The 25200-nt window shown below is 45.2% G+C and overlaps 2 protein-coding genes across 4 annotated transcripts in view; one reads left to right on the top strand and one right to left on the bottom strand.

Moving 5' to 3' along the window:
* znf513b (zinc finger protein 513b) overlaps window positions 1–25200 on the bottom strand; it is a 179990-nt gene that overhangs the window by 12017 nt on the left and 142773 nt on the right. The window lies entirely within an intron of this gene.
* Window positions 771–25200, top strand: part of LOC146990603 (vang-like protein 1) — a 59053-nt gene continuing 34623 nt past the window's right edge. For 2 of the 3 annotated variants that reach the window (XM_085795858.1, XM_085795842.1), the window contains exons 1-3: window positions 771–957; window positions 10604–10899; window positions 24600–24726. In XM_085795858.1, coding sequence (XP_085651984.1) covers window positions 10829–10899; window positions 24600–24726 — 198 coding nt within the window. In that variant the 5' untranslated portion in view covers window positions 771–957; window positions 10604–10828. Of the gene's footprint in view, window positions 958–2981; window positions 3094–10603; window positions 10900–24599; window positions 24727–25200 lie in introns of those variants that run through there. The other variant, XM_085795851.1, reaches the window with a different exon arrangement.

The raw sequence follows: 25200 nt of genomic DNA, 5'->3' as shown, positions 1-25200 counted from the left end.
TTCTTATCATGCACTTACACTGTGATTTTATTCTATAGCTCCACTTCCACATTTATACGTGCTCTTACACTGCACACTAGGCTGGCTTTGTATGTATTTACTGTATGCACTGGTCTGTGTTTTAACTGTTTTAACTGTCTGGATGAGCGAGAGACACCTGAGATTAATAAAGTATCTATCTATCTATCTATCTATCTATCTATCTATCTATCTATCTATCTATCTATCTATCTATCTATCTATCTATCTATCTATCTATCTATCTATCTATCTATTTCCCACATTCTGTGTCATAAACTATAAACTGTTTTCTTGTCTGTAACAACATCTATTGCACATCTGTCCGTCCTGGGTGAGGGATCCCTCCTCTTGTGCTCACCCTGAGGTTTCTCCGGTTTTTCCCTGTTAAAAGGGGTTTCCATGGAGTTTTTCCTCAGCCGATCTATCTATCTATCTATCTATCTATCTATCTATCTATCTATCTATCTATCTATCTATCTATCTATAAACTCACAATTAAACCTAAAGAAGAGTAAAAAAGAAGTAATATCAAGTAGTTACTGTTTTTTTTTATCCTTATTTTCACTCTTTTCCTGCAGAGTCCCTTTTCTCCTGCTGGAGGGTGATACAGAAAATAAACATACAACCAATGAAGCATCACTGTAATTAACTGTTAATATGCTGCAGGTTGTCTCAGGCTCACACAGGAGGGTGGAAGAGGGGGAGTCCACCTGTGTTGAACACCACGCCCCCTGTCGCCATGTTTCGGTACTGCAGCCCCCGGTTTTTCCTGAGAAGCACTGCCCCCTGTGAAATTCCTGACGGCCGGGGTGATTCCTTCGGTTACCGAGGGCTGCTTCCTCCTGGAGCCGACCGTGGTGTGCCGCCGTGGGCCAAACTATTTAACAGCCTCTGGATACATTATCAACCACGGGGGGATGATATCACCGATAAAAGGTGAGTTATGTTTTTTCTTTCTTTCTTTCTTTTTCTTCATAGCGCCGGAGCCTCTGTCTGTCTGACATATGTGTGGTGTGCTGCCTGCAGATGTGAGCAGTGAGGCTCTGTGTCTTTACTGGATATACCGACCGCTTACACAAATGTAGGTTACTGTGTCTGCTCTATTTTACATACACATACACACACACAGGGGGGAAAACTGTTGCTTAGTGTTGGGCGAAGTGTGTTTTCTGAGGAACACGCCCTTAGCTGTGTTAATGTGTGAGTGTGTGTGTCGCCTACCTACCTGTGTGAAAGAAAAAAAACGCTTTCAACTTCATTTGAATGTCCTCAAACTGCGGTCAGACTTGGACCTGCACTGCCGGGGAACTTCACTACATTTGTTCGGTTTTTTCCCCCCCCCCTCCCTCCCCATCCGCTTATGTAGTTATTATTATTATTATATGGTCGGTGATAGGTTTTTATAGCGGCTTCCCCTGTCTGAAACTCACAGAGCCGCTGAGAGACCGGGTGAGGAGGAGGGAGAGGGGAGAGAGAGAGTCAACTATGTTGCATACGGTCGACTGGAGCCGCATAACCCCGGCCGGTGCACCGCAGCTCAGCCGTGAACTGTAACCTGCGGCGGCGGAGCTGACGCGGACGGATACGCTGTGGTTTTTCACCGGGAAGCACACAGTGGAGAGACCAGTGTGAAAACAGTCATCTGTGGGTTTCAAGTGGTCGTATCATTTTTTATTTTTTTTTTGGTGAAGGAGAGCTGGAGGGGGGGCTGTCGAGGCCACGGTGAGACCAGGGAGTTTCCTGCCTCTAGGTCCGGGTCACAGGTAGGCTGCAGGGGCCGGGTGGAAAAACCTGCTCCGGAGCTGCAGCAGCGGCACCACAGACACTTCAAAGTAAAGTAAAAAGGTGTGGACTCAGTCAGTTCTCGTCGTCCTAATGTTTTACTGTTATTGACAACATGCATGGCCAGTTGCAGCCATGTAGAGTTGGTCAAGGTAAACTGAACAGGTGCCTCTGTGGCTTGTTTTAGCTGCTGTACTCCACAGTCATAGGCTGTCTGCAGTTTACTGATCATTCTGGGAAGTTAGTTTATTTATTTGAAAAACACTTTATTCCAATTGTCTTATAACTCAAATCTATATTGTGTTGGTGACTGTAAAGAAACTAATTATTATTTTTTATTTATGCTTAAAGCAGAAGTAAGCTGAATGTTTGTGTTAATATAGCCTAAGTCTTAAATCGTTCTATCTTCCGACAGCAATCACTTCTATAGAGTGTTTGGTCTGAAACACGGGTCTGTCAGTCACTCTGCTCTGCTGTAATCTGAGGAGAAAACTTTCCTTGTATCCTACAACCTTTATCCAATGAGGAGAGAGAACGGCATAAAGGGGCGGTCCTCTCTGTGTGTGCAGCCAAGGGATGCGCGTGAATGTGGTGACGTAGGGAGTAGGGACGAAGGCGGGGGCTGCTAACTCCATCTGCTGACAGGAAGTTAGCCAAAACCACTGGATCGCTTACTTCTGCTTTAATCTGCTAACTTTTGATTGACATAAGTAATTTGCGCCAGTTATGATAATTGCAGTACTTTTGGAATATCTTAATCACTGCTGAAATATTACAGGTAGACCACTGCTTTGAATTGCCCGACCATAACACAGGCAGTTTGTTCTTTTTCCTGACATGACATGTGTGAATCCCAGATCTATTACACTTCATTACATCTATTAAACCTGTGCGCATGAGTAAGCTCATCATCATCCGAAACTTTGAAGATGAGTAGTCAGTCGGCCTTGGCACATGTATGAAACAGATGTTTTCATTGAACTATTTTGTTCAATGAAACTACATCAGTGAGTCACCTGTAAACTCACACCTGATCTGAGGAGGAAAAATTAATGCATGGTGACAAGAACAGTCTCTTCCTCGACATTTATTGTGCAAGTCTCTCATTATAAAGGCTTTAATACTGTGGCTGAGACTAACATCACATCGCACATGAATTCTTCTTCACTTCCCGTCCTAGAAAAGTGGCCGTGGTGTGTGTGACAGCTGCAGAGAGAGAGAGAGAACATCGATAGCGATGACGACACCTGTCAAGATCTGTCAGATGTGTGAGCAGCGAGCTTGAGCAGGGTGAGTGTGTGCGAGGTACCTACAACTACACGAGGGTGTTGCTCGCCTGCAGAGCTCACAACATGCACGTTGATGGACGTTAAACACATTTTATTTAACAGGGTCGGGGCTGATATCGAACCGGAGTTTATTCCTTATCTAGACGTCATAGTTATTCCAGCCACGGGGCATTGTGCTGCATTTGCCGGCACTTGTTACCATGGAGATTTTGGATAAACAGGAGGTTGAGCTCCATCATTCATGCGCACTGTTTACATGGTTAGTTGGTAAATAGCCTCAAGTGACTGTTGACACTTTGACTTTTGACTACAGTTCAACTGTTAAACAGGTGATATGTAGCGCAAGTTGTCGAATTAGAAGAAAGAAGAAAGGACTCGTTCATCCCCACCTTTATTAACTTAATGAAAAGTTCTGTCTGTCGTTGTTGGACGTCTCTGACCTCTGGTGTTAGTGTTCCTGTAGAAAATGAAAGAAGTAAAGAAAAGTTAGTCTCTTGAGAGGAAACAGACAAATGTTTCACTCTCATTTTTTTTCCTGCTGTCTGTTCACTCTGTGCTTTTCCTGCCCGGCAATTGAGATGAAAGAGTGATACTCAGGGGGGAAATAAGGTCTTTGTGGCATCTAAAAAATGACGCTCGGCAAGATAAAACATGTAGAACACAGTTGCACAACTGGAATAGAATTAGAAATCATAGAAAGAGTCGGAATAATATCAGAATATTCCAAATAAATGTGATTTTCCATGTTAGGATCCAGTGAGAATGGAGACTATATTCTTCCAGTCATCTGATCTCTGGTCTCATGTAAGCTCAAAGATATCCAGCTAACTCAGTAATTGGGCTTCATTATACAGGCCACTAATTAGATTGGTAACTGTAGTAACCAAGTAATTGTTGTTTTGTAAGAGAGGGTTTAAAAACCTGTTGAGGGTTGCGGTCTTTTACAAGTCTTACAAAACCACAATTTGCCGCCAAACTTGGCACCGTTTCTCAGAATAATAATTCACTCAAACGTCAACACACAGACACGGATACACACATTTTAGATTAGATTAGATTCAGATGGATTCAATGTGACTTAAAACCTTCCCAAAGATACTATAACCTCTTCTGTCCATCGTGAATGAGCCTCTCATAAATCCACGACTCAGAACCTCCCTGAGTATCACCACATTTTAAAGGGAGTAGGTTCGTTACCTTTAATTGTCGGTGCAAGCTATTTTTAGAACAGCGAAACAGAGCCGTGAGCTGCTCAGAGCTACGCTACGGAGCCTCATGGGATTTCTTGGTTTCCCTCATCAAACTCATCAAATACACAATCCAACAACTCCAAAGACAAGTTGTGACCTGCACATTCTAGACTATAGGGATTATGGCAATGGGCCAATTTGCCAAAATGTTGAACTATCCCTTTAACATTTATTTCATATTTTGACAGAGCTGTTGCCGTAGTTATCTCAGCTTTTTCTGAATGGATCATAAGGACTAGACAATGCGACTACATCTGATGCACTCATCAACGGCTTGCTTATTGACTGACCGCTGAGGACCAGCTTCTCGTGGTTGCCTAGTAACACCAGCTCAAAAATGCAACAGGTAAAGGCCAAATGTGAGTCCAACACAGCGGTGTGAGTCAGACATACCTCATACTCACTGCAGATAGAAGCTGACAGCGGTCTGGCGCCTGGTTTTTTGAGGCGATTTCCTAAATGAAATGAACCTCGGCCCGTCGTCGTCGTCTCTGTCTCTGTCTCTGTCTCTGTCTCTGTCTCTGTGTCTTTGCTCTGCGGTTGTGTCTCTGCTTTCCTTGTCCCTTGTCCCAGATCTCACAGGATGTCTCGCCGTTTAAAACCGGTGACACTCGGGAATGTTGATTGAATTCCACAGAAGTAATGGCCCTCATTTACTCTTTACGCCGTGGACAGCAGCAGCACCACAGCCAGCATGTGACCACACTGTATTGTTTTATGCTCCCTCATGTCCCAGCATGCCTCATGACCACGCAGCTGCCGCCGTGGTTACCTCCTCTCCTCTCCTCTCCTCTCTGAGGTGAAATCATTATTTTTGCATGAACCGGTCGTCGAGGGGATAGCGTTATCTCAGTGATGATAGAGGCGATGCTACGACGACGGGGGGCGTCATGGTTACGGAGGCGAGGCAGGCGACGAGTGAGAGTGAGCCGCATGCTGATGAAACGACTACAGAGCAGGCTAGTTTCAGTTTTTTTTTATGAATGACAAATGCAGATGTGACTAGCAGAACCTCACAGCATGAATAAGTAATTACATAAACATGTGTTAATCCCTGCATTTTGCACGTGAGCCCATGCTGTGATGCTGGAGAGGTTGTCCACCGGTCATCTGCACCATTATCCCTCAATTTAATATCTCGAACACACATTACACACACATATGTTGTTTTTAAAAGTGAAGGAGTGAGTAAGTGATCGTAGTTGTTTCCAATAGAAGCTGGTGTCATAGACGAACACTGTGGGATTTCAGGATAAGTCTCCGCTGAGTGTGAATGAGCTGCAGGAGTTCTTTTCACTTCTATTCTGCTAAGAGAAAGAATGGATGAATGGCTCGCCTGAAAGGAGGCTTCAAATGAGAACATCTTCTCTGGCCCATTAGACGCTTAATTTCCCGTTTTACAGAGGAAAACTGGAAGGAGCCTTTGTGCTCCCTGCTCGACTCCCACTCATGCAGTAAACGCTTCCCTCAGAAGTTCAGCGGCCGGGGCCAGTTTGCAGGGCAGCGCCTCGGCGGTTCGGTGACTTCTGACTGAGCGACCGGCCGCAGCGTGTCGAGGGCACCGGGCTGCGCTGCTGTGTGTGTTTTCATCTGTTGTGTGGGGTCAGTAAGTCCGGGAGGTTCTGGGTCAGCCATGTGCATCGGTGGAGTTCCCCTGAACATGAACAACTGCATAAAGGTCGGTTAGTTTCATACATTTTTGCTGCTCTGGATCAAAAATATCTTTGTGCTCCTTTGGCAGAAAGCAGCTTCTTGCTTTTTCTGCTACTGGTCCAGTTTGTATTCAAACGCCAGGAGCTGTAAACATACAGTTCAGGTCAGTTTCAGTTCACTTCTGATCAGCTATGGAAACAAACAACTGGCGGCACCTTAAAGGCCTCATATTTACACATTCTCTGTGTGTAAGAACCTAAAACCACAAGACATTGCTGGGGTTGTTTTTTTTTTTGTGGAAATGAAATGAAATCACAGCGTTTGAAATGTGGCATTAGCAACTGTCCAAAAGCTCTGGTGTCAAACTGTCACCATGTGTATATGCACCCACGTCGGCCGCTGATAATTGACTCTGGCCGAGCGGCGACGCTGTCGGCGTTTATTGGCTGTGATGTGAAAGGTAGAGCGTGTTTACAGCAGATGCCCCGTGGCTCTGGTGTAACTCTGCTCCAGCTCTCTGCTCAGGGAAAGAGGGCTGTCTGCTGTTTGCTTACATTTCCTGTTTATGCCTCTGGATGTTTATTTTACTCTTGTTCTTCGGGTGTGCGCTTGGTTTTCTTTCCCACACCTGATTGCTTTTTTTTTTTTTTCCCCCCTCCGCCTAGTTTTGTTTCTCAGGAGAAACAGTGTTTTATTCTGACGTCTGAGTCTTGTAATTCTTCTTTTGCTCTGCAGATCAAAGACGTATCTCTGAGGTGCTTTCTTTCGCTACATCAAGGAATGTGGACTGGTTTTCAAACGCAGTCGATATGAATCCTCAGAAATCCATGAAACAGCCTGGTGTGCTGTCGATGCCCTTCATGCTCGATTGTCGTGATATAATTTTGCCCTTCCTCCTCCTCCCACTGCTTGTTGCCACTGTTTGCCAGGACAAACAGACATGCCGGCAGCTCAGCGGGGGTCTTGGATTACTGTGGAGAACTTGCCAGCCCTCCCCCTCCCCCTCCCCCTCCCCTCTCAGAGTCGGGGATTCCTGTTTCAGCTTTGGAGTCTCTCCCCTGCAAAAGTTGAAGTGGTTCCGCTTACCAGTTTTTCTCCGGCACGGCGAAGACAGAAAGCTCATGTTGGAACACCCACCTATCCTGTTTCACTTCAATATAATGTTGACCTTGTTGCCCAGCGTTGAGCTATTTGAAATAGTCAGAGTTTAAAAGTATGAAGGTAACACTGATCGCTGAATTTTAAACGGAAACAGCGAAGCAGGGAGTCATCGATCAGCTTTTAACCTCGCCGGCTCTCTCTCCTCGTGGGCTGCACTCTGACTGAACCTGGACCACGCAGCATTAATCCCTCATTGAGCCGCGTGCCCTTCTTTTAAGAGGATTAAAGCAGGTGATGGAAATGCCTCTGTGGTGTCCAGCTTTCTTACAAGTCATTATTCAACAGGGGAACTCCCGCAGCAGGGCCGTGGTCCTGGCCACTAACCAAGCTCCTTTTATCTCACACTTTTAAAGGAAACATTTCTGGGGAATGGGCCCATTCAGTTTCTTGCACTGACCTTTTCCCACACGTCAAAGAAACTCACAAACATTTGGCTTTTTGTTGTGTAGAGGAAGTGTAAAAACACCCGATCACCAACTGAAATACACTCTGAAACACTGGAAATGGAAACCTGGCTTGTACGGATTAAGGAAACTTTATAAAATAACGTTTTAGCTAGTAAAATTGTGAGTTTTGTTCCACCTTTGGGTGCAGCTAGGCCAGCTGTTTCCCTCTGTTTCAGTCTTTATTTTAAGTGAAACTAAATGGCTGTGGGCTACAGCTATAAATCTCCACTTTTAGCTCTCTGCATTTAAGTGCATTTTTCCCAAATTGTCCAACTATTACTCTTACAAGTGGCTTTCCAGGAGAGAGCGAGAACATGAGGAGTGGACCCCAGGTAATTTGGGTTTAAGACCTCTGCTTTAAACTAATAGACGGCTCCATCTCCACGTCCCAATTGCGAAGATAAATAAGATGAAATAAAGCCGTCTGTTGTCGACATGTTTACGGAGGAGATAAAAAAGATCCTCGTGTTTAACAAAAGCTTTTGGTGAAACTCAGCTTCACATGAAGTTTCCACTAATGCAGCCGGCTGGCAGCGCGGCTGAGGAGAACCAGTCGAGGGAGGATTTGTCACCACATGGGGATGATTCAGGCATTTAGAATGATTTGCAGAATGAGCATATCCAAATATGCAGTTGCACAACCTTCAAAGCGTTTGCAGGAGCCTGCGACAGTCACGCAAACGCATGCACACACACACACACACACACAGTCACTCACAGATGTGCCGACACTCCACAGAACTGGGTCACACTAGATGCTTTGTGCCACAGTGTATTTTTGGACCCTGTGATGTTATGTTTCTCCTTCAAGTGGCAGATAAGGATTGTAGTTTGTGCACAAAATCTGGCTAAGTGGCTGTTTTTCTTTTTTCTTTTCTTCTTCCTCTTCCTCTTCTCTCCCCTCTGGAGTTGTGAATGCAGGAAAGTGCTGTGGATGTCTTGGTTTCGCTCGGTTTCTCACAACCTCCGAGGCGTCCGGAGCCATAAATCAGTCGGCCTGAGAGCTGCAGGGCCCGTTTGGATCGGGAGGTGGCCGCAGCTTCAGACCATGTCAGGACAAATCGAGGGTATGAAGCAGGGGACAGGAAGACAAGGAACTCTAAATAATGGATGCAGATATTCCGAATGAAAACCCAATAGCCCATACATCATTTAGAAATAATGCCAACAGATAGCAGCAACCGCCTAAGTGTCTCATAATGTAATCTGAGACAGTCCTCTGGTTAATATCAGCTGGATCTGTCCTCCTTTCCGTCAGGCTGCTGCTTGTTTAAGCCAGACGGGCTCAAAGTGCACGAGTACATGCGAGGAAGTGTTATCTGAGCAGAAAATTAGACTGAGGTCTGTTTGAGTTAAGCTTTAACTACCTGTATATTTTACACATTTTTCATCTTGCAGTTTACAGCATGCCTTTCAGCTATACACCCATGACTCACATTCAACTCTCATTCTCTCCCTCCTTTTGTGCGGCGCTTTTAACGACTCTGAGCCAAATTGATCTCGCTCATACACCTCTCCTCTTTCATTTTCTCACATCTCACACCGTTCGCTCTGATCGTACCGGCTCCAATGCGCTCAGCGAACGGCCTCTTATCGCTCAGTGTTTCCCTCCTTAATGCAGTCTCCAGGGGAGTTTGATTCATGTGATCTTGACTCCACATTGATCATGTTTGGGAAAGAATGCAACTTGGAAATGAAATTCATGCAGGTCCAGTTTCCCCTGAAACAGCGACTCATAGTCAGAGGCCGGACAGTTAATCGAAATTATGATCGAAATTGCACTACCAGAGAAGCTGCCTATAAATCAAATTCTACCAGATGTGATGAAACATGCTGGTTTGGTACAAGCCCTGACAAAAATATGTCATCATAAGTTTTGTGTTTTGTTTTTTCAGTGGAAGTGAAATGTAAGAATTCCCATTCCCACTACAATCGTGACCGATGTCGCAACAGCACATTTACATCTAATTAACTCTCAGACAGAAAACATTTTCTTTGCTGTACATTTTCCACTACTTCCAGGTTTAAAGCCTTTACTTAGAACTATGTATTACTGTTATGTACTGTTTATAACACTATGTTGTTGTTAAAAATGACATCAATCAATCAAGAGAAATGAGAGATAGATTTTTTAACATCATAATGGCTTAAACTGCTTAAAGTTCTAATCAACTGATAAAAATGTTTATAATCAATATTATCGTGCGTAAATCTGAAACCCTGATAGCCAGAACATTTTCTTATTGAATTGATTATCCATGCCTTTTAAGATGTGCATTGGTTGTGAGGCTGTGTGGAGTTGTTGTCGGTGTCGACATCATCGCTGAAATAGATTCATTATTTTCAAATGAAGCGTGTCCTCGCCACCAGCGATTCATTCCTTCTCTCAGCATCGTTTATTCCTTCCTCTAGGAAACACAGTAATGAAATTGCAGCCTGGTGATGTTACCTTGACGCCGGTGGAACTGCTAAAGTCAAAACCAGAGCATCAGTTCTTTTTAGTTTTTACTTCACCACTGCAGCTCCCAAACCAGCAGCAGCACTTTTAGAGACGAAGCATTTTCTCTTTGCTGCACTCATCGTCTTGGAGTGTGTCAGAGACTTCAGTCTTGTCAGTCATATGGGAATAAGAGCAAACTTGCTGTTTCATGGTAGCTGTGTTTCTCTTTTTTTTTTATGTGGAGCACTCAGCTGGAGCGCAGCGTCCCGAGTGTTGTCACTGTGCAGGTTTGTAGCCGGAGGATACAGCTGCTGATAAACACAGGCGCATAAGTGTTTGCAAATATTTTTTTGGTAAAAATAGATGTGACGAAAAAGCCTGTGACTGGAATGATTGAGTCTGTAATGCTCTTTGTTCCGTGTCAGACGCAGCCTCATCCTCTCTGGCTCCTCCTGTGTCTGACAGTCAAATGTGGGCACATTTCCCAGACATTTCACATTTTGAATTCAAATTCCCCGTCTGTCTCCCTCTCTCTCTCTGTCTTTCCCTTCTCTCCTCCAGGTTGATGTTTCCTCGCCGGGCGCCCTCAGGGTCGCTTTCCATCCTGACTGCAGACAGCTCGCCAGCTCTGTCGGCCTCCTGAGCGAGTCGATCCATCGCCTCCGGCTTCGGAGAGACGAGCGAGCGAAGCTTCCACCGCCGCGTCTGCCAGCGGCCGAGCAGAGCGGGCCCCCGCGTTGCCCCCCCCCCTGAGCCCGGCCGCCCGGGAAAGACCGCCGCATCGCCATGGACACGGAGTCCACCTACTCGGGCTATTCCTACTACTCCGGACGCTCCCGGGGATCACACAGGCACGGGTACGTCCTGCTCTGTCAATAATTCTGTTTTCTCATGTCTCTGCTTTCACCTGCAGCGCTGCAGGAGTGGACAAGTTCAACCACATTTTCCCTTTTTGGGGAAAATCTGTTCCCACCTTCTTGCACGAGGATCTGTTGTGATATTAATTAGTTGATGAAACGTTGACATTTTAATTACTGCAGAGCAAAAATCTATTTATATACAACTAATCAAGTGAATATCTATTTTAGACTCACAACATCACTATAAAGAATCCACATGGAAAACCCTGTGACACCCACACTCTTTAAAGGGATAGTTCAACATAAAGTAAATTCGCTACCTTTAATTGTCGGTGCAAGCTATTTTTAGAACGGTGGAGCAGAGCCGTGAGCTGCTCAGAGCTACGCTACGGAGGCTCATGGGATTTCAATGGGCCAATTTGCCAAAATGTTGAACTATCCCTTTGACTCATATTTGAATGATAATGTAAAATGTCACAAAGCTGTAAAATGTTGATTGTCAGGAGAGAGGTACGGTTCATTGATTCAGAAATAGAGTAGCAAAGTGAGTTGTTCTTCAATTTATTTTTTCCATTTCTTCACGTCTCTTTAATCTTCTGTATAGAAACCCAGGACTCTGATGTAACGGCTCAGGTTGCTATAGTTACCCATGAGGCACAGCCGCGGTTCCTGTGGAGAGGGTCGGGGTCAGTTAAGGGGAGGAAGTCTGGTGCAAATTGGAGCGCGAGTGAATGAAAGTAGTGATGTAGTGAAAGAATTCATCTAAAATTGACCCAGATTTTAAAAGTGAATGGATTTAAGCTGCAGATCGGAGCGTGTATTTTTTTCAACACAACACTCGCGACCCTCCACGTGCCTTTAGCAGCTCATGACATGCAGCGTTAAGCTCAGTGATCCGATGCTTCTCTCTGAAACGCACCTTGGGATTCGCAGTTAATTCCGCCCCTGAAATTTTCACGCCTTCGCCGCTGACTTTTTTTAATCTACTTTTCCTGACAAAAGTTTGGTAGCCAGAGTTTGTCCAACTGTCTGCAGCGCTGCAGCGTGTAGGAGAAATGAATAGGATGTTTATGTCTGGGAGCAGAGAGGCCTGAAATAGCTGCTGGAGAAAAATACAGACCACATGAGGTAAAAAGAACTACAATATGGCCTAAAGTTGCTTCTGAGGCCTCAGGCCTGGTCTCTGTCACGTCATGTGTGGGAAACATTCAGATAGTGAAAGAGCTGAACAGTAACTCGCATTGTTTGAGGTTTGTCATGAGAAATACTCAAACACAGGACTTTTCAGGAGGAAAGTTGTATTTTACTTACTCTTTCAGTATTTTCTGCCGCTTTCTATCGGTTTATCATGATTTCTTTTCTTATCTCTGTTTTTTTTTTTCCTTTTTCCGACTTTCCATGATCCCACTTCCCGTGTATCCTGCCCCCCCCCCCATGTGTGGAGGCGGCGGCGGCGGCTCGCGGCTCGTGTGGGCGCATTAGTCTGTCAGCGGTGAAATGGCGGCGGCTGACAGGCCTCAGGAAGGCAGCGGGGAGACAGGTGCTGAAGAGGCCCGGCTGACTGATGGCTCAACAGATACGCTGAGAGCCTGAGAGGAGATGAGAGGGACGGCTCCTGTTCCACAACCACCACCCCCACTTCTGCTGCAACATACCCTCCCCCTCCCTCTCCCCCTCGGGTCTCCGTCGCCGCTCCCACTCCCGCTGCCACCTGTTCCCGTTCCGCGTCCTCTTGAAACATGCGAGGCCTCGCCCTCAGCGCTGCCTTGTCATCGTCTCCTCCCTCATGTCATCAGGCACTTTCTGCCCCCTCACTCTTTATCCTCCTCTCTCTTGTCCTCTTTATCTCTTTTCCTCTCCTTTCCCCCTCACTCGTTGTTCTTTGCTCCCTTGTGTCGGGTCGGCGCAGGCGTTCCCCAGGGCGGGAATGTGCCCTTGTAGCTTTAAAGGGATAGTTCAACATTTTGGCAAATTGGTTGCAAAGGTAGGTTTGTTACCTTTAATTGTCGATGCAAGCTATTTTTAGAACGGGCGGAGCAGAGCCATGAGCTGCTCAGAGCTACACTGTACGCTACGGAGGCTCATGGGATTTCTTGGTTTCCCTCATCAAACTCATCAAATACACAATCCAACAACTCCACAACGCTGTGGTGGACAAGTTGTGACCTGCACATTCACCACGCTATGAGATAATAACACAACGTTACCAGACAGAGTTGTTTTAGAGGGAAATTCATGCAAAACTGCTGATGCATGTTCCCGTTGGGGACAGTTTTTCATCATCAGTCTCTGTATTTCCCTCTAAAACAACTCTGTGTGGTAACATTGTGTTATTATCTCATAGCGTGGTGAATGTGCAGGTCACAACTTGTCCACCAGAGCGTTGTGGAGTTGTTGGATTGTGTATTTGATGAGTTTGATGAGGGAAACCAAGAAATCCCATGAGCCTCCGTAGCGTAGCTCTGAGCAGCTCACGACTCTGCTCCGCCCGTTCTAAAAATAGCTTGCACCGACAATTAAAGGTAACAAGCCTACTCCTCTTAAAGTTACCATGGAGTAAAAGTGGTTTCCCTTCATTTTGGAGTCAAAGAACCAGGGTGAGGAGTGGAGTGGAGAGGGGGTCGGTGGTTTGGTCCTACTCGCCTCTTTTTAAACCAGTGACAGCAAGTTGGAACGGGAGAAATCAGCGCCGCTGCCAGGCTCCGAAGCCGCCGTCTGGCTGCTTGTTTCATGTACAAAGACAGAGAGAGAGGAAAAAAAAGAAAAACCTGAAATTGAAATTGTAGCGTTTGAAAGCCACTGGCTCTCCTCCTCTGTAGGTAAGCACTAATCTTCCTGAGGTGCACCGCGCGTGAGCCAGCTCCAGATCGCCGTTGTCTAATTACACCGACGCTGAGAGCAGATGCAGGCATGTGGGTGTGTGTGTGTGTGTGTGTTATCAGAATATAATAGGAGAATGAAATGAGTTTGGCTTTGGTTTCCATTAACAGAAGGGTGCAGGGTTTTTGGAGTTGTTTCCTCGCGTCTTTTGGCTCCCTGTGTCAAACCATCTTCAACTAAGTGTCCAAGATACTTACACATATCATTTCCTTGGCGTCCTCGGTGGCTGCTCGGTCCGCGGACAATCCCTAATTCCTGCCAAAAAACTGAAACAAAACATGCTGCTGACACCAATTTTTGTTATCAGAATTTAGAGCTTTGTTATTTTCCTCTCACAAAAAAACGGGAACACCCAGGAGGGCAGTCGTTTCCGTACTTCTGCCTCTAACAGCGATGCCCATGTAGTTTCTACTGAGCCAGACTGCAGAGCTGCACATTAAAACTGAGGGGGAAGGGCGTGGATGTCATTTTCACGCATTGGATTTGAATTAGCAAAGAGGCTGCCATGTTTTCGGAGATGGAATAATTGCCTCAACTGTTTCTTTTTTCCGATGGATTCATTTCCAGGGTTTATATGGCCTAAAATTATAATCTTTATTTATATCTACGGCTCAGAAACAGTTTTATTCTTGTTCTGCAGCTATTTATTTTCTTTTATTCTTTATTTTGATCTACTGAAAAGTTCTGTAAAGTTTCTCAGAGTCTTCCTCCTTCACTCACAATTTTGACTGTTTAAATGATTATTTAATTGCAAATTTCATATTAGCAGCTGCTCATGTGGAAAATTGGTTCTTTTGATTGGTATAACTCCAATTATAAGGCAGCACCCAGCATACGCATGGGGCTAAGTGAGTCATTTAAGACCAGTCATTCAGTAGTAGCACCATTCTGGACAATGTTCCTCCTGAGGACCTTTTATAAACATTTTATATAGATATGTAATGACTTTTAATGGTGTATTAATGAGATTAGAGCAGTGACCTGTAGCTGAATAAGTTGAATAAGAAGCGCTGTCCGTAGTCTTTTATCATAACTCCTAAAACTTGAAATTTTGGCAAGTTAACAGATGAACAGGAAATGAATCGACAGTGATGGTTTCTCAGCACAAATGTTGAGATTTTATGATTTCCTTTGTTATATGTGATATTTAAAGCCCCAGTGTGTAACTTATTTGGCTTTTTATTATCAAAAATCAAATCTGTCTTTCATAAATACGTATTTCACTGAAGTGGAATCACCCGCATACAAATGAAAGCTTTCTGGTACCTTAGAATGAGTTGTTACAAGACGTTACAAATACATAAGTGGGCGACGCACCGAACTGAGGCGGCCATGTTGCATCGCCATTTTTTACGTTGCGTGGCAGCGTGACCGTAGGTAACCACGGAAACTCAGCGGAGCTGTGGGCTCGGCCTGTTAAAACTGTCACCACTGTGTAGTGTGAGGAAGGACAGAGGCACTGGTGTTGCATTCAGGTGCAGTCAGGCAGACAGCCGTCGGCAAACCAACCGGATGTCATTTTACTCCAGAGAAAGACGGTAAAACAATACCACATCACCATGACAACATATTGTCATGCAACACCTGTAGTGTTTTGCCTCGTGCTGGCGGACCACTTGTTTACATAGAGGCTTGTTTATCCTGTTACATGCAGCGTCTGTTGTCTGTCTGACGTCTGCCCCATTTCAAGTGAATGCAACATCAAGAATACGTTCAGATATGCAACCGCACCGCTAGATGGAGGAATTCCTACATACTGGGGCTTTAACTGAACATCATTGAGTGCTGGGCTATTGGCAACACTGAACATGACATAAAGGGCTTTTTTTTTTAAAGGGGACCTATTATGCTTTTCCAGCTTTTCAGACTTTTATATATGTTTAAAATGTTGGATAATGGTTCTAGAGGCCGTGGAAGTGTCATATCCTGAGGTTAATGCATTTGGAGGTAAACCCTGCTAGATAATTGGGATTTCTCTGCACACCTGTTACACTCGGTTGCGCTGAGTTTTTTTTGACATGAGCTCGCGTCGACGTCACGGCGTGCCGGACTCCCCTACATGGTCATGCCGAGGTCTCTGCTCCAGCCGGCCCCGCCTCCTCCCATGCTGCTCTGTTGTGCTTGGTGTCACAGCGGAGAGCGGAGCGGACTACTTCCTGCTTCTTCCCTGCATGTTTTAGCGCTGTAGTGTCACTTTACTAAGTTTTATTTAGAAGTTTACGCCGACGTTTCATGTAAGTGAAGCTGTACCTGTGTGAGAAGCGACGTACCGCCGGGGTGACGTTGTTCGTCGGACCGACGTAACGCTGGACCACCGGAGCTCCGGAGCTCCGGAGCTGCAGCGGCTCCTCACACAGGCAGAGCCCGTCTGCAGGCCTCCTTGGCCGGGCAGGCGTCCGTGCTCATCGCGGTAGAGAAAACCAACGCTAATAAACATACCCACAGGTTTTTTAGACGTTTACCGCCGTGTGGTTAGTCTATTTAGCAGAATATTGGTCTCATTGATGAAATCTTGTGGCAGTTGAATTAGTTTGAATGAAAAATGAAGCTGTGAGAAGGAGGGGGAGAGGAGGTGCAGTGCTGCGGAGCTCTGTAGTCTATGTGCACAAATCACCACATTTACATCAATAAATAACTGTTTTACAATGAACTGACCAGTCTGCATATATTTTAAATGTATTTTATTAAGTTATATTACATGTTACATGGTTACAGTAGCCTACATGGCAAAGACTACTCTATACCATCTTTAGGGTGAGACTAGGTCATGACACATTTCATTACACAACGTAGACTGGTCAGATGCATACTGGAGATACTGGCAATTTGCCTACTGCAGATTTAGCTTTTGTTTGCATACTACATTTTGGCCAAATCAGTATAGGTACTAGTAGTAGACATCGTCATGGTAACGCAATGCTGAGGGAGTGGTTCATTTGCATTTAAAGGGAGGGGCCACTGAAACAGACCGTTTTGCAGAGCCCTGTTTTTGAGAATGCTGTGATGTTTGATCTTTGGGGTATTTTGACCGAAGCACGTCACAGACATGTCTTTAAGACACCCAGGAACTATTTTAGTTTGTGCAAAAAGGAGCATAATAGGTCCCCTTTAAGTTTTCAAATGAGATCAGAATGAGCAGAGAAATCAAGGATCTCAGCCCTAAACTTCAGGAAAAAGCCCACACTCTGAATCTGTTGTCAGCTGCAGTGTCAGCTCCAGTCTTCAGACTGCGGGTCCCTATCATAGCCTGACCTCGGTGGCAGTGGGAAACCAGTTTTCCTGTCCGTGTTATCTGTACGGAGCTAATCCTGGGACACAGAGCTGCTTATCACACCCAGGGCCTCTTCAACTCAACCTGCAGCTCCTCAGTCTCTTTATAGCAACAATGATCTCCACTTTAAAAAACCAAATGTAGCTTTGTTGGACTTATTAAGGCGTAATGTGTGAGATAGATTTCTTTTTAACAGCCCCATTAGACACACAGCAGCTGATCTCCTCGCAGCTCGCTCCCCACCTCCCGCCGCTCTGTAACGTGGTTATTATGGGATGATGGAGATGACCTAGCACACTGTGTGGTTGGTTGGTCAGTTTTTATTTGGCTTCATAACTCAACCCATTTGGCTGCAGCCCCACCAACCCCCTCTGTTGTTGCCTTGGCGCTGACGCCCACATCACATCCACACAAAGCCGTGTCACACAGGTGTGCGTGCTGCTCTGCCAGGCGAAGAGAGAGAACAAATTGGTCCGCAGACAGTTTGGCGCGCGGCGCTAGTTGGCCGCCGCCGCCGCCGCCATCCCAGAGAGAGCAGCGATCACAGCCGCACTCATCCTCAGGTGTTACAACGAGGCGCTGCTCCCTCTCTCTCTCTCTCAATTCAATTCAAATTTGCTTTATTGGCACGACAGTTAAAAGAACGATGTTGCCAAAGCATTAGGAATCAGTGACACAATACAACTCATGAAACCAAATATATACAACAATATACAAATAAATAAAAAGTATACATAAAATGATTTACCCTATGCGTGTGTGTGAGCATGCACGTGTGTGCTGATCAAGTTCTCTCTCTCTCTTATACACAGTCTAAATGAAATGAAACTTAAAAAATAAATTGTGTGTGTGTGTGTTTGGTAAGATTGGGCATCATTAGACTGTTGCATGTTGTTATAAAACATACACATATTGTTCTTAAATGATGACAGTAACAAATGATGATAAAAAACAACAATATTAAATGACATCAATAATAGTTCTGATCAGCATTCATGTACTTTTCTAGTATCGTGGCAGAGTGTTATTGTGCAGCTAATTTAGTAAATTGTGGATCTTCTCCCAGAAATACTTTTAACAGATCATCACCTGTTTTCCCCTGATATGATGGATCTGCTGCAGTTCTCTTTTGTATGAACACCTCTGTCTCACTTTGGTACAGAGGGCAGGAGAGGAGAAAATGGGCCTCAGTTTCTGTTCCTCTCTCTCTCTCTCAGTCATCTCTGCCCCTCGCCGGACCCCCCGTCCTCTCCCCCTCTTCCAAAAAGCCGTAGCCGTTACAGGGATCCACGCTGGAAGTCAAATTCCATTAATCAAATCATAGCACAGCGTTGGAATAGCAACGAGCCGTCTGCATGCTAATGAGGCAGGAAGAGGATGTGGGGAGGGAAAGGTGTGTGTGTGTGTGTGTGTGTGAGCGTCGGAGGCGAGGTTTCACCCCCAGAAGCTTTGCTGAAGGGTGGGGGGATGAGAAAACAGGTCTGGGGGTGTAGAGAGGGAGGGGGAGGGGGAGGGGCTGGCAGACAGAGGCCGGTCTGTTAGAGCCCACAGGTCTGCTCGCCGTTCTGCTTCCTGCGTCTGCATCCACAATTTCAAAAAACGCTCGTTTTCGCTGTTCACTCTTACGTCGTCTTTGCACCTTTTTTTTTTTTTTATTCATTCCCCTCTCACACATTTGTAGCCGCGCCAGCTCGGTGAGAACCAGGTGTTCCCTCACCTTTTATATTCTTGACAACAGCAAGACGTCTGCGGTGAATCATGCATGACACAAACATTGCTCGCAGACAGACAGACAGACAGACAGTGTTAGTAAGTATTTCCCAATATGTTTGGATTGTGATCTCCTTAAAGGAAGAATTTGTGATCAGGTGTTACAGATTTAAACATTTATATGTTTTATATTCACACATATAAGATTAAGATTAAGATTAAGATATACTTTATTAGTCCTTGACAGGAAACTTGTCTTGGGCACAAGTGCTGACACAGCTGCATCTAAAACCACACATACATATAGCGAGCACATAGACAACCACCATTAATTCAGATTGAAAGAATAGAAATAAATAAATAAATGAATAAAAATCAAATAAGAATAAGACTCAGAGTCCGTAACACATGCTTCTACTCTACTGTGGAGGAGGCAGGGCCTGTTTTTTTGTTAAGAAGTGTTATGGAGGTAGGAATGAACGAAAATCTAAATCTATTACTTCTGTATTTACTGAGCTGATATTCTGAAAGGAGGAATGTAATGCTGTAATTACATTCAAGGCATCGTAGTTTTTGTGTAACCACTCTGATTTCCTACGTTTCCCAGAAAGTGTGGCGTTAGAAAGCTCCTTGCTGTTGCAGTTCCCTCACTCTGCAGATTATTCAGCTGATGACTTTGAAGTCGGATCGCTGCTTTGCTGCTTTGCTGCTTTGCGAACCTCGCTGCTCCTCCTCCTTCCACCCTCCTCCCCAATTAATAATAGTAATCAGTGACTGATGATCACTCCCACAGGAAAAACCCTCGCCCCAGCGCTGATGATCGCTGTACTAACATTTAACCTAATAATGTAATAATGATAGCTGTAATATGTTTAAAAGCTCCTAATCTCCTGGATGTATTAGATAACGTTGTGTCAGTCAGTCTGTCAGTGGAGCAGGTCGCTGCAGGCTATGTGGCGCTCGCTCGCCTTCTCAGTCTCTCTCTCTTTCTCTCTGTGTGCTGCAGTTTAAACTGAGTTGCTGTTGCTGTTGTGATTTTCTGTAGGAAATTCTGTCCACGTTCTAAAGGAAGTACAAGAATAGAGACGGAAAACAGGCTGGTTAACACCCTTAAACCAAAACACTTGGATGCAGTGCAGCTCTGCTGGACCTGGAACAGTTTCAGTGCTGTCAATTATACCTCTGCCTCCATTACCCCTGTGGACAGGATGTCCTGTACATTATATGGTTATGGATCATTGTTGTGAGAGAGAAAAGCATTCAAGTGTCATTTGAGTTTTATGTATCTTATCTATAGTTCATTATGGACATCAGATCTCACAGAGACACTCTGTCTTTTGTCTGATGAAAGCTGATCTAATCTATCCTTTATTGTCAATCAATCAAATGTGGATGTATAATGTGAATGGTAGAATTGCAAAAAGTCACAGGATTTGTGTCACGATAACTGGTGTAGGAGGTGTTATTTATTGCAAGAGTATTTTTTTTATGACTGAAATAAGATTTGAGGCTCAACAACACCAGATGTGTCATGTAAAAAAAATACTCCTTTTTTTAACAAAACAATTAACTCGACATAATGAATTCTTCAAAATGCAAAGAACCAGGGAAACCAGATAAAACTAATATTAAAAGAGTGGTTAATTAAACATGACAGCAGACTGCAGTGAACATAATTGAGCCAAAGAACAAGCACAAAACAAAGGTGCATGTAGAGAAACAAACAATTAAGAACATTATGCAAATTAGAAACGGTGTAAGTGTGTGCTGTATGAAAACATTAGTCTAAAGAGCCAGATGACATCAGAGCTAGGGTTTAAACACTTGAGTTTCTGTTGTGCGTCTTCGAGCAACACAAAACAAACCCTCCCGTGTTGTGGTGGGAATTAGATTTGTTACACCTCTGTGTAATTCTGCTGCTACAAAAGAGGCGATTACCATTGAACAATATGCTCCGAGACAGCGGGAAACTCAATTAGGATTTGGCAGGACAGAGACAACGGCGCGCGGGAGGAATCCCCTTTAGCCGTGCAGCCGAGCGGGAAACCACAGGACGCCTCTTTATTTACATGACGTCCAATATGTCTGTCCAGTTGTCTCCTGACAGCATCTTTCAGCATGACGTTATATTATCTATATGAGATGTGATGGTTCCTGGCTCTGGGGGTCTGTCGTCCGCCTCTCATTTAGTCTAAGTGTCCTCCACATGAAGCATCTAGGAAATACAGCTGCTCTCACACTAATTAAACTCCTTTTGCTGTTTGTTGCTAGCCTGACAAGCCAGACTATATCATTAAAATGTATTATAGTCTGGCAACGACCGGTAGACCTCGGCTCAATCCAGGGGGCGGGATGAAGGCTGTCTTTCAGACTGCCTCTGCACCAATAGGGTAGCGCTACGACCAATCAGAGCAAAGAGCAGGATGACGTTGGTTAAACTTTATTAAACTTTCTTTTTTTTCATTAAACTTTTCCCATATCCCGTCGGCAAAACACCAAATACATCCTTCTTCCAAATGAATGACTTCAGTGCAGTTTCTTGCTCAACTTTTAAAGAAAATGACAAGTTTAATTCTTTCAAAGTTGATGCCAACGCCGATCATAGACTGTAAAAAGAATGGACGTAGCACCCGTGACGTCACCCATTGGTTTGGGGGAGTCTGTTTTGTGCCGCTACTACGGGGGTTTGAGCTGCGCCATGTTGGATTCTGCTTGCCATATTTGGAGAGGTGCGGTGGTTAGCCGGCCGAGAACCCGCCCACTGGCCTCGAAGCAGCGGTCTCCGGACCTGTCACTCAACGGTTCCGCGCCCTAATTGGCCAGAACTTTAAACCTAATACAGTGGAATCCGCTTATAGTGATCACGTTTGTCCAGAGTCAATTTGATCACTATAAGCGGTTGATTACTAAAACCGAATTTTTATTATTTCACTTATTTTTTATGCAGAACATCATCTAAATGCCATTTGTATAGTTTTTCAATGAGAAACATGTAATGAAACGGCTGTCAGCAGCGCGATCATTTCGTCAGCTCCAAACTCACCGGTCTGCACCTTGATCACAGATCACAGCTGGTTTTCCGCACAGCATCATTTACAGTAACTCACGTGACACGTCTCAGTAGGCTACAGATCCGCGGGCGCTGCCGCTGTGTTTTTAAAATGAGCGAACTACTCTAGGCTACAGTAGCGCCGCAGTTTCTCATTCCCCACCTTGTTTGACTGAGAGTGTTTCAGGATGGTTTTCGTGAATGAACAGGCAACATGTCACTGTCAGAGTTTCACTTTACCGCGCGCTGCTGTCATGCAGTGCGCGCTCCTCTCTCTCTCTCTCTCTCTCTCTCTCTCTCTCGCTCTCTCTCCCTCCGCCAGTAACGGACAACGAGCGCTATGCGGAGATGAGGAACGAGCCAAAAGCCCAAAATCTATTCCTGACGTCCGCGGTCGATATAAAGTCGATAGGTTTCATTCATCCATGTTTTAACAGACAACACAAACAGCCGCGCTGCACCCACAGTCATGTGTCTCAGCCAGCCAGCTGACGCACAGCACAACAACACACAGCGCAACTACATGTGCAGGCTGCTGCAGCAGTGCACGTTAAAGGGACACCGCCGAAAATAAATAATAAATAGGCTACACGTAGTTTTTAAATTGTTTTGCGCATGTTTTCATCCATAAAATGACCAAAAATGAGCACTATAAGCGGATTTCTAGTAGCCAGGCTAGCGCCGCCTACTGGTTCCGGCTAATTTCATTTGCCTCAAACATGTAGTCAGGACACTAGCAATGCGTTTCGGTTTGCTCCGTTCGCCAGAGCGGACGGACCAATCAGCGAACAGACGGGTAAGTGAAGGTGATGACGTTGAACTCAAGCGCTCAAGATTAACCTATGAGCTTAACCGGTGTGTAGCACACGTGACCACCAAGCAGCAGCGATTAGTTGAAGCAAATGTAAGCAACCGCCTCCCGGAAGCAAACGAATCCCTATGGCTCGTGTTCAGACGCTTTTTGAAATGTAATGAAATAAGCGGCTGATGCATCAGGCTAGATTTCTAGATCACTATAAACAAATTATTTAAACAGCATTTGTATAGAAATGATTCCGTCCCAAGCCTTTTGATCTATATAAGCGGTTGATTACTATATCCGTGACCACTATAAGCGGTTTCCACTGTAACAGTAAAACGGTAGAGTTTTTAAAAAATTCACCCCCCTCAGAGTGTGTGCGGGGATAGAAACTATTGGTTGAGACCAAAAAACGTAATGGTACCAGGCTTTGATCATGTTTATTGAGGATGTAAAGTCGGCGATTTTAACATGGGGGTCTATGGAGAGTTGCTCCCTTCTGGTACCAGCCCCCAGAGGAAGCCGAGGGGATTGCAGTTTTTTGAACGCGGAAGTGAGCTTCACTTCTCAGACCGCCAAAGCCATCTTGTCATGTTTTTCACCGTCGCAAGTATGTCGTCATGGCGTTAAACCTACCCAACGACTCTCTAAACAGATAGAGCACTGTGATTGGTCAACACAAACGGTGTTTGAGACTCAAAAAGTTCCTATGGCTCGTTTCTAGACTGACCTGCGGAGCAAATATATTTGCTGCCGCTAGGGTGCGTCTAGATTTCTAGGCTAGTTTGTTGCATGAAAACCTGAAAATTCTTGTGTTTGCAGCGTTTTGCCGTGTTGTGTGTGTGGAACTGTAAAACGCTGTACGCACTGTAGAGCCCACTGTGTCCACGATGTCAGCAGCCAGAGGGGGGAAGGAAGGAGACAGATGAGGGATTAACTGGGGCTGCTGCTGCTGCTGCTGCTGCTGCTGCTGCTGAGCTCCTCTGTGGTAATGGAGCTGCGGAGCGGGCACGCTGCCATGTGGTGATGGCGATGCTGGCGGAGGATGTGGAGACCCACCGTTCATGCCCTAACACAGGATTAGGGCCATAAGTGCTGGGGGTCTGGGTGGCTAATGGAGCTCATATGTTAGGGACAGAGAGTGAAGAGATGGAGGGAGGAGGCAGAGAGAGAGGGGGCGGGGGGGGTGGTGATGTGGGGCAGAGTTCACACGGGCCTTTATACTGTATATTCATTCAGCGCTGGGAAATTTGATGGAGGCTGAAACAAAGCAGCGATTTGTTGAACTTCACAGCTCTGGTCTTATCTGAGTCCAACAGCAGCCGCCTGCTCTCTTATTGTGTTCACATTGTGTCCACATTGTGTTCACATTGTGTTCACTCTCACTAGTTTTTCTCTCAGCGTGTTTGTTTACTTCTGTGACTCGCTTGTTGTCCAATAAACAAGGTGAATAACAGAGCGAGGAAACGGACAGAAGGGACACGAGGAACGCTGCTCAGCCTGACAAAACAAATGCGCATCACAGTGAAGTCATCTAGGTTACCTTGGATAACTACAGATTATATCTATCATAGATTCACTACCAATTGTTTTGTGTATGACACTTTGTGTTTAAACAACTTTTAAGGTTATGTTTGCTAGCCAGAAACTGGAGGGTTAGGGGGTGAGACGTTGGGGAGGGATGGTTTTAACTACAAACTACTACAAATTATAACATGTGTTGCAGACTAAAGGACATGCATTGATTTTTCTGGGATTTATCAACAGAAAGAGTTCAATGGAACGCAGTGCATCATGGGAAGTGTAGGGTTTAGTGTTGATGAAGTGAACTCTACAACTCAAAGTCAGGACATTTGTCTCTTGTGGACTTTGGTTTATTCCCTTGAAGTGTTTTTAAAAGCTTGTCTCTCCCCCTTTACGGCAAAATGGATACAATACAACACTAACATGTCCTGTTTCTTTTTCTTTCTCTTTTCTTTCTTCCTCAGGGAGCGAAGCCGGGACCGACACAAGTCCCGCAATAAAGACAGCCGCTCAGAAAAGTCTGTAACAATAAACACGCCGCCTGCAGAGCCGCTGCTGGGCGACTCGGCCGTTCGGGGTGAGCAAGTCCAGGTACGACCGAACACAAACACTCACACTTTGTTGTCATTTAAACACAGTCCTGCTGCATCACCACCCACAGAGTGACTCGGCAGTTTTCCCCACTAGCTGCTCTATGGATGCCTCCAGTATAAGATAAGATAATATTGCTAGTCTGATTTGTAAAGGATTGGGAGCACAGGAGATTTATCAACCACTAGTCAAGATGAGTTGGAATGATAATTGTGTTTATCAGCCTGGGCTGGGACGGGCCATCTGGTATTGCAGGGCAAAAGCCAGCAGGGCCAGTCCACTTTTGGCGAGGTCTGGGCCGTCACTTTCAGGAAATCTATTGCTGACAAATATCTGCTGCAGGATGCGGACGCAGCAGGCCACTTCTCTTGTCAGCGCAACTCGGCTTTATCCCATTTGACGGAGGGAACATCTGCATTTCACTGCAGGGATTGAGACAATTGATGATTCAGTGCGCTGCAAGATGAGGAGATG

This window comes from Trachurus japonicus, chromosome 2 (genome assembly GCF_045865225.1).
Source record: "Trachurus japonicus isolate A0001 chromosome 2, Traja_1.0".
Classification (NCBI taxonomy): Eukaryota; Metazoa; Chordata; class Actinopteri; order Carangiformes; family Carangidae; genus Trachurus; species Trachurus japonicus.
Note: the sequence above shows the minus strand (reverse complement) of the source record. Positions and strands in the feature narration are given on the sequence as shown.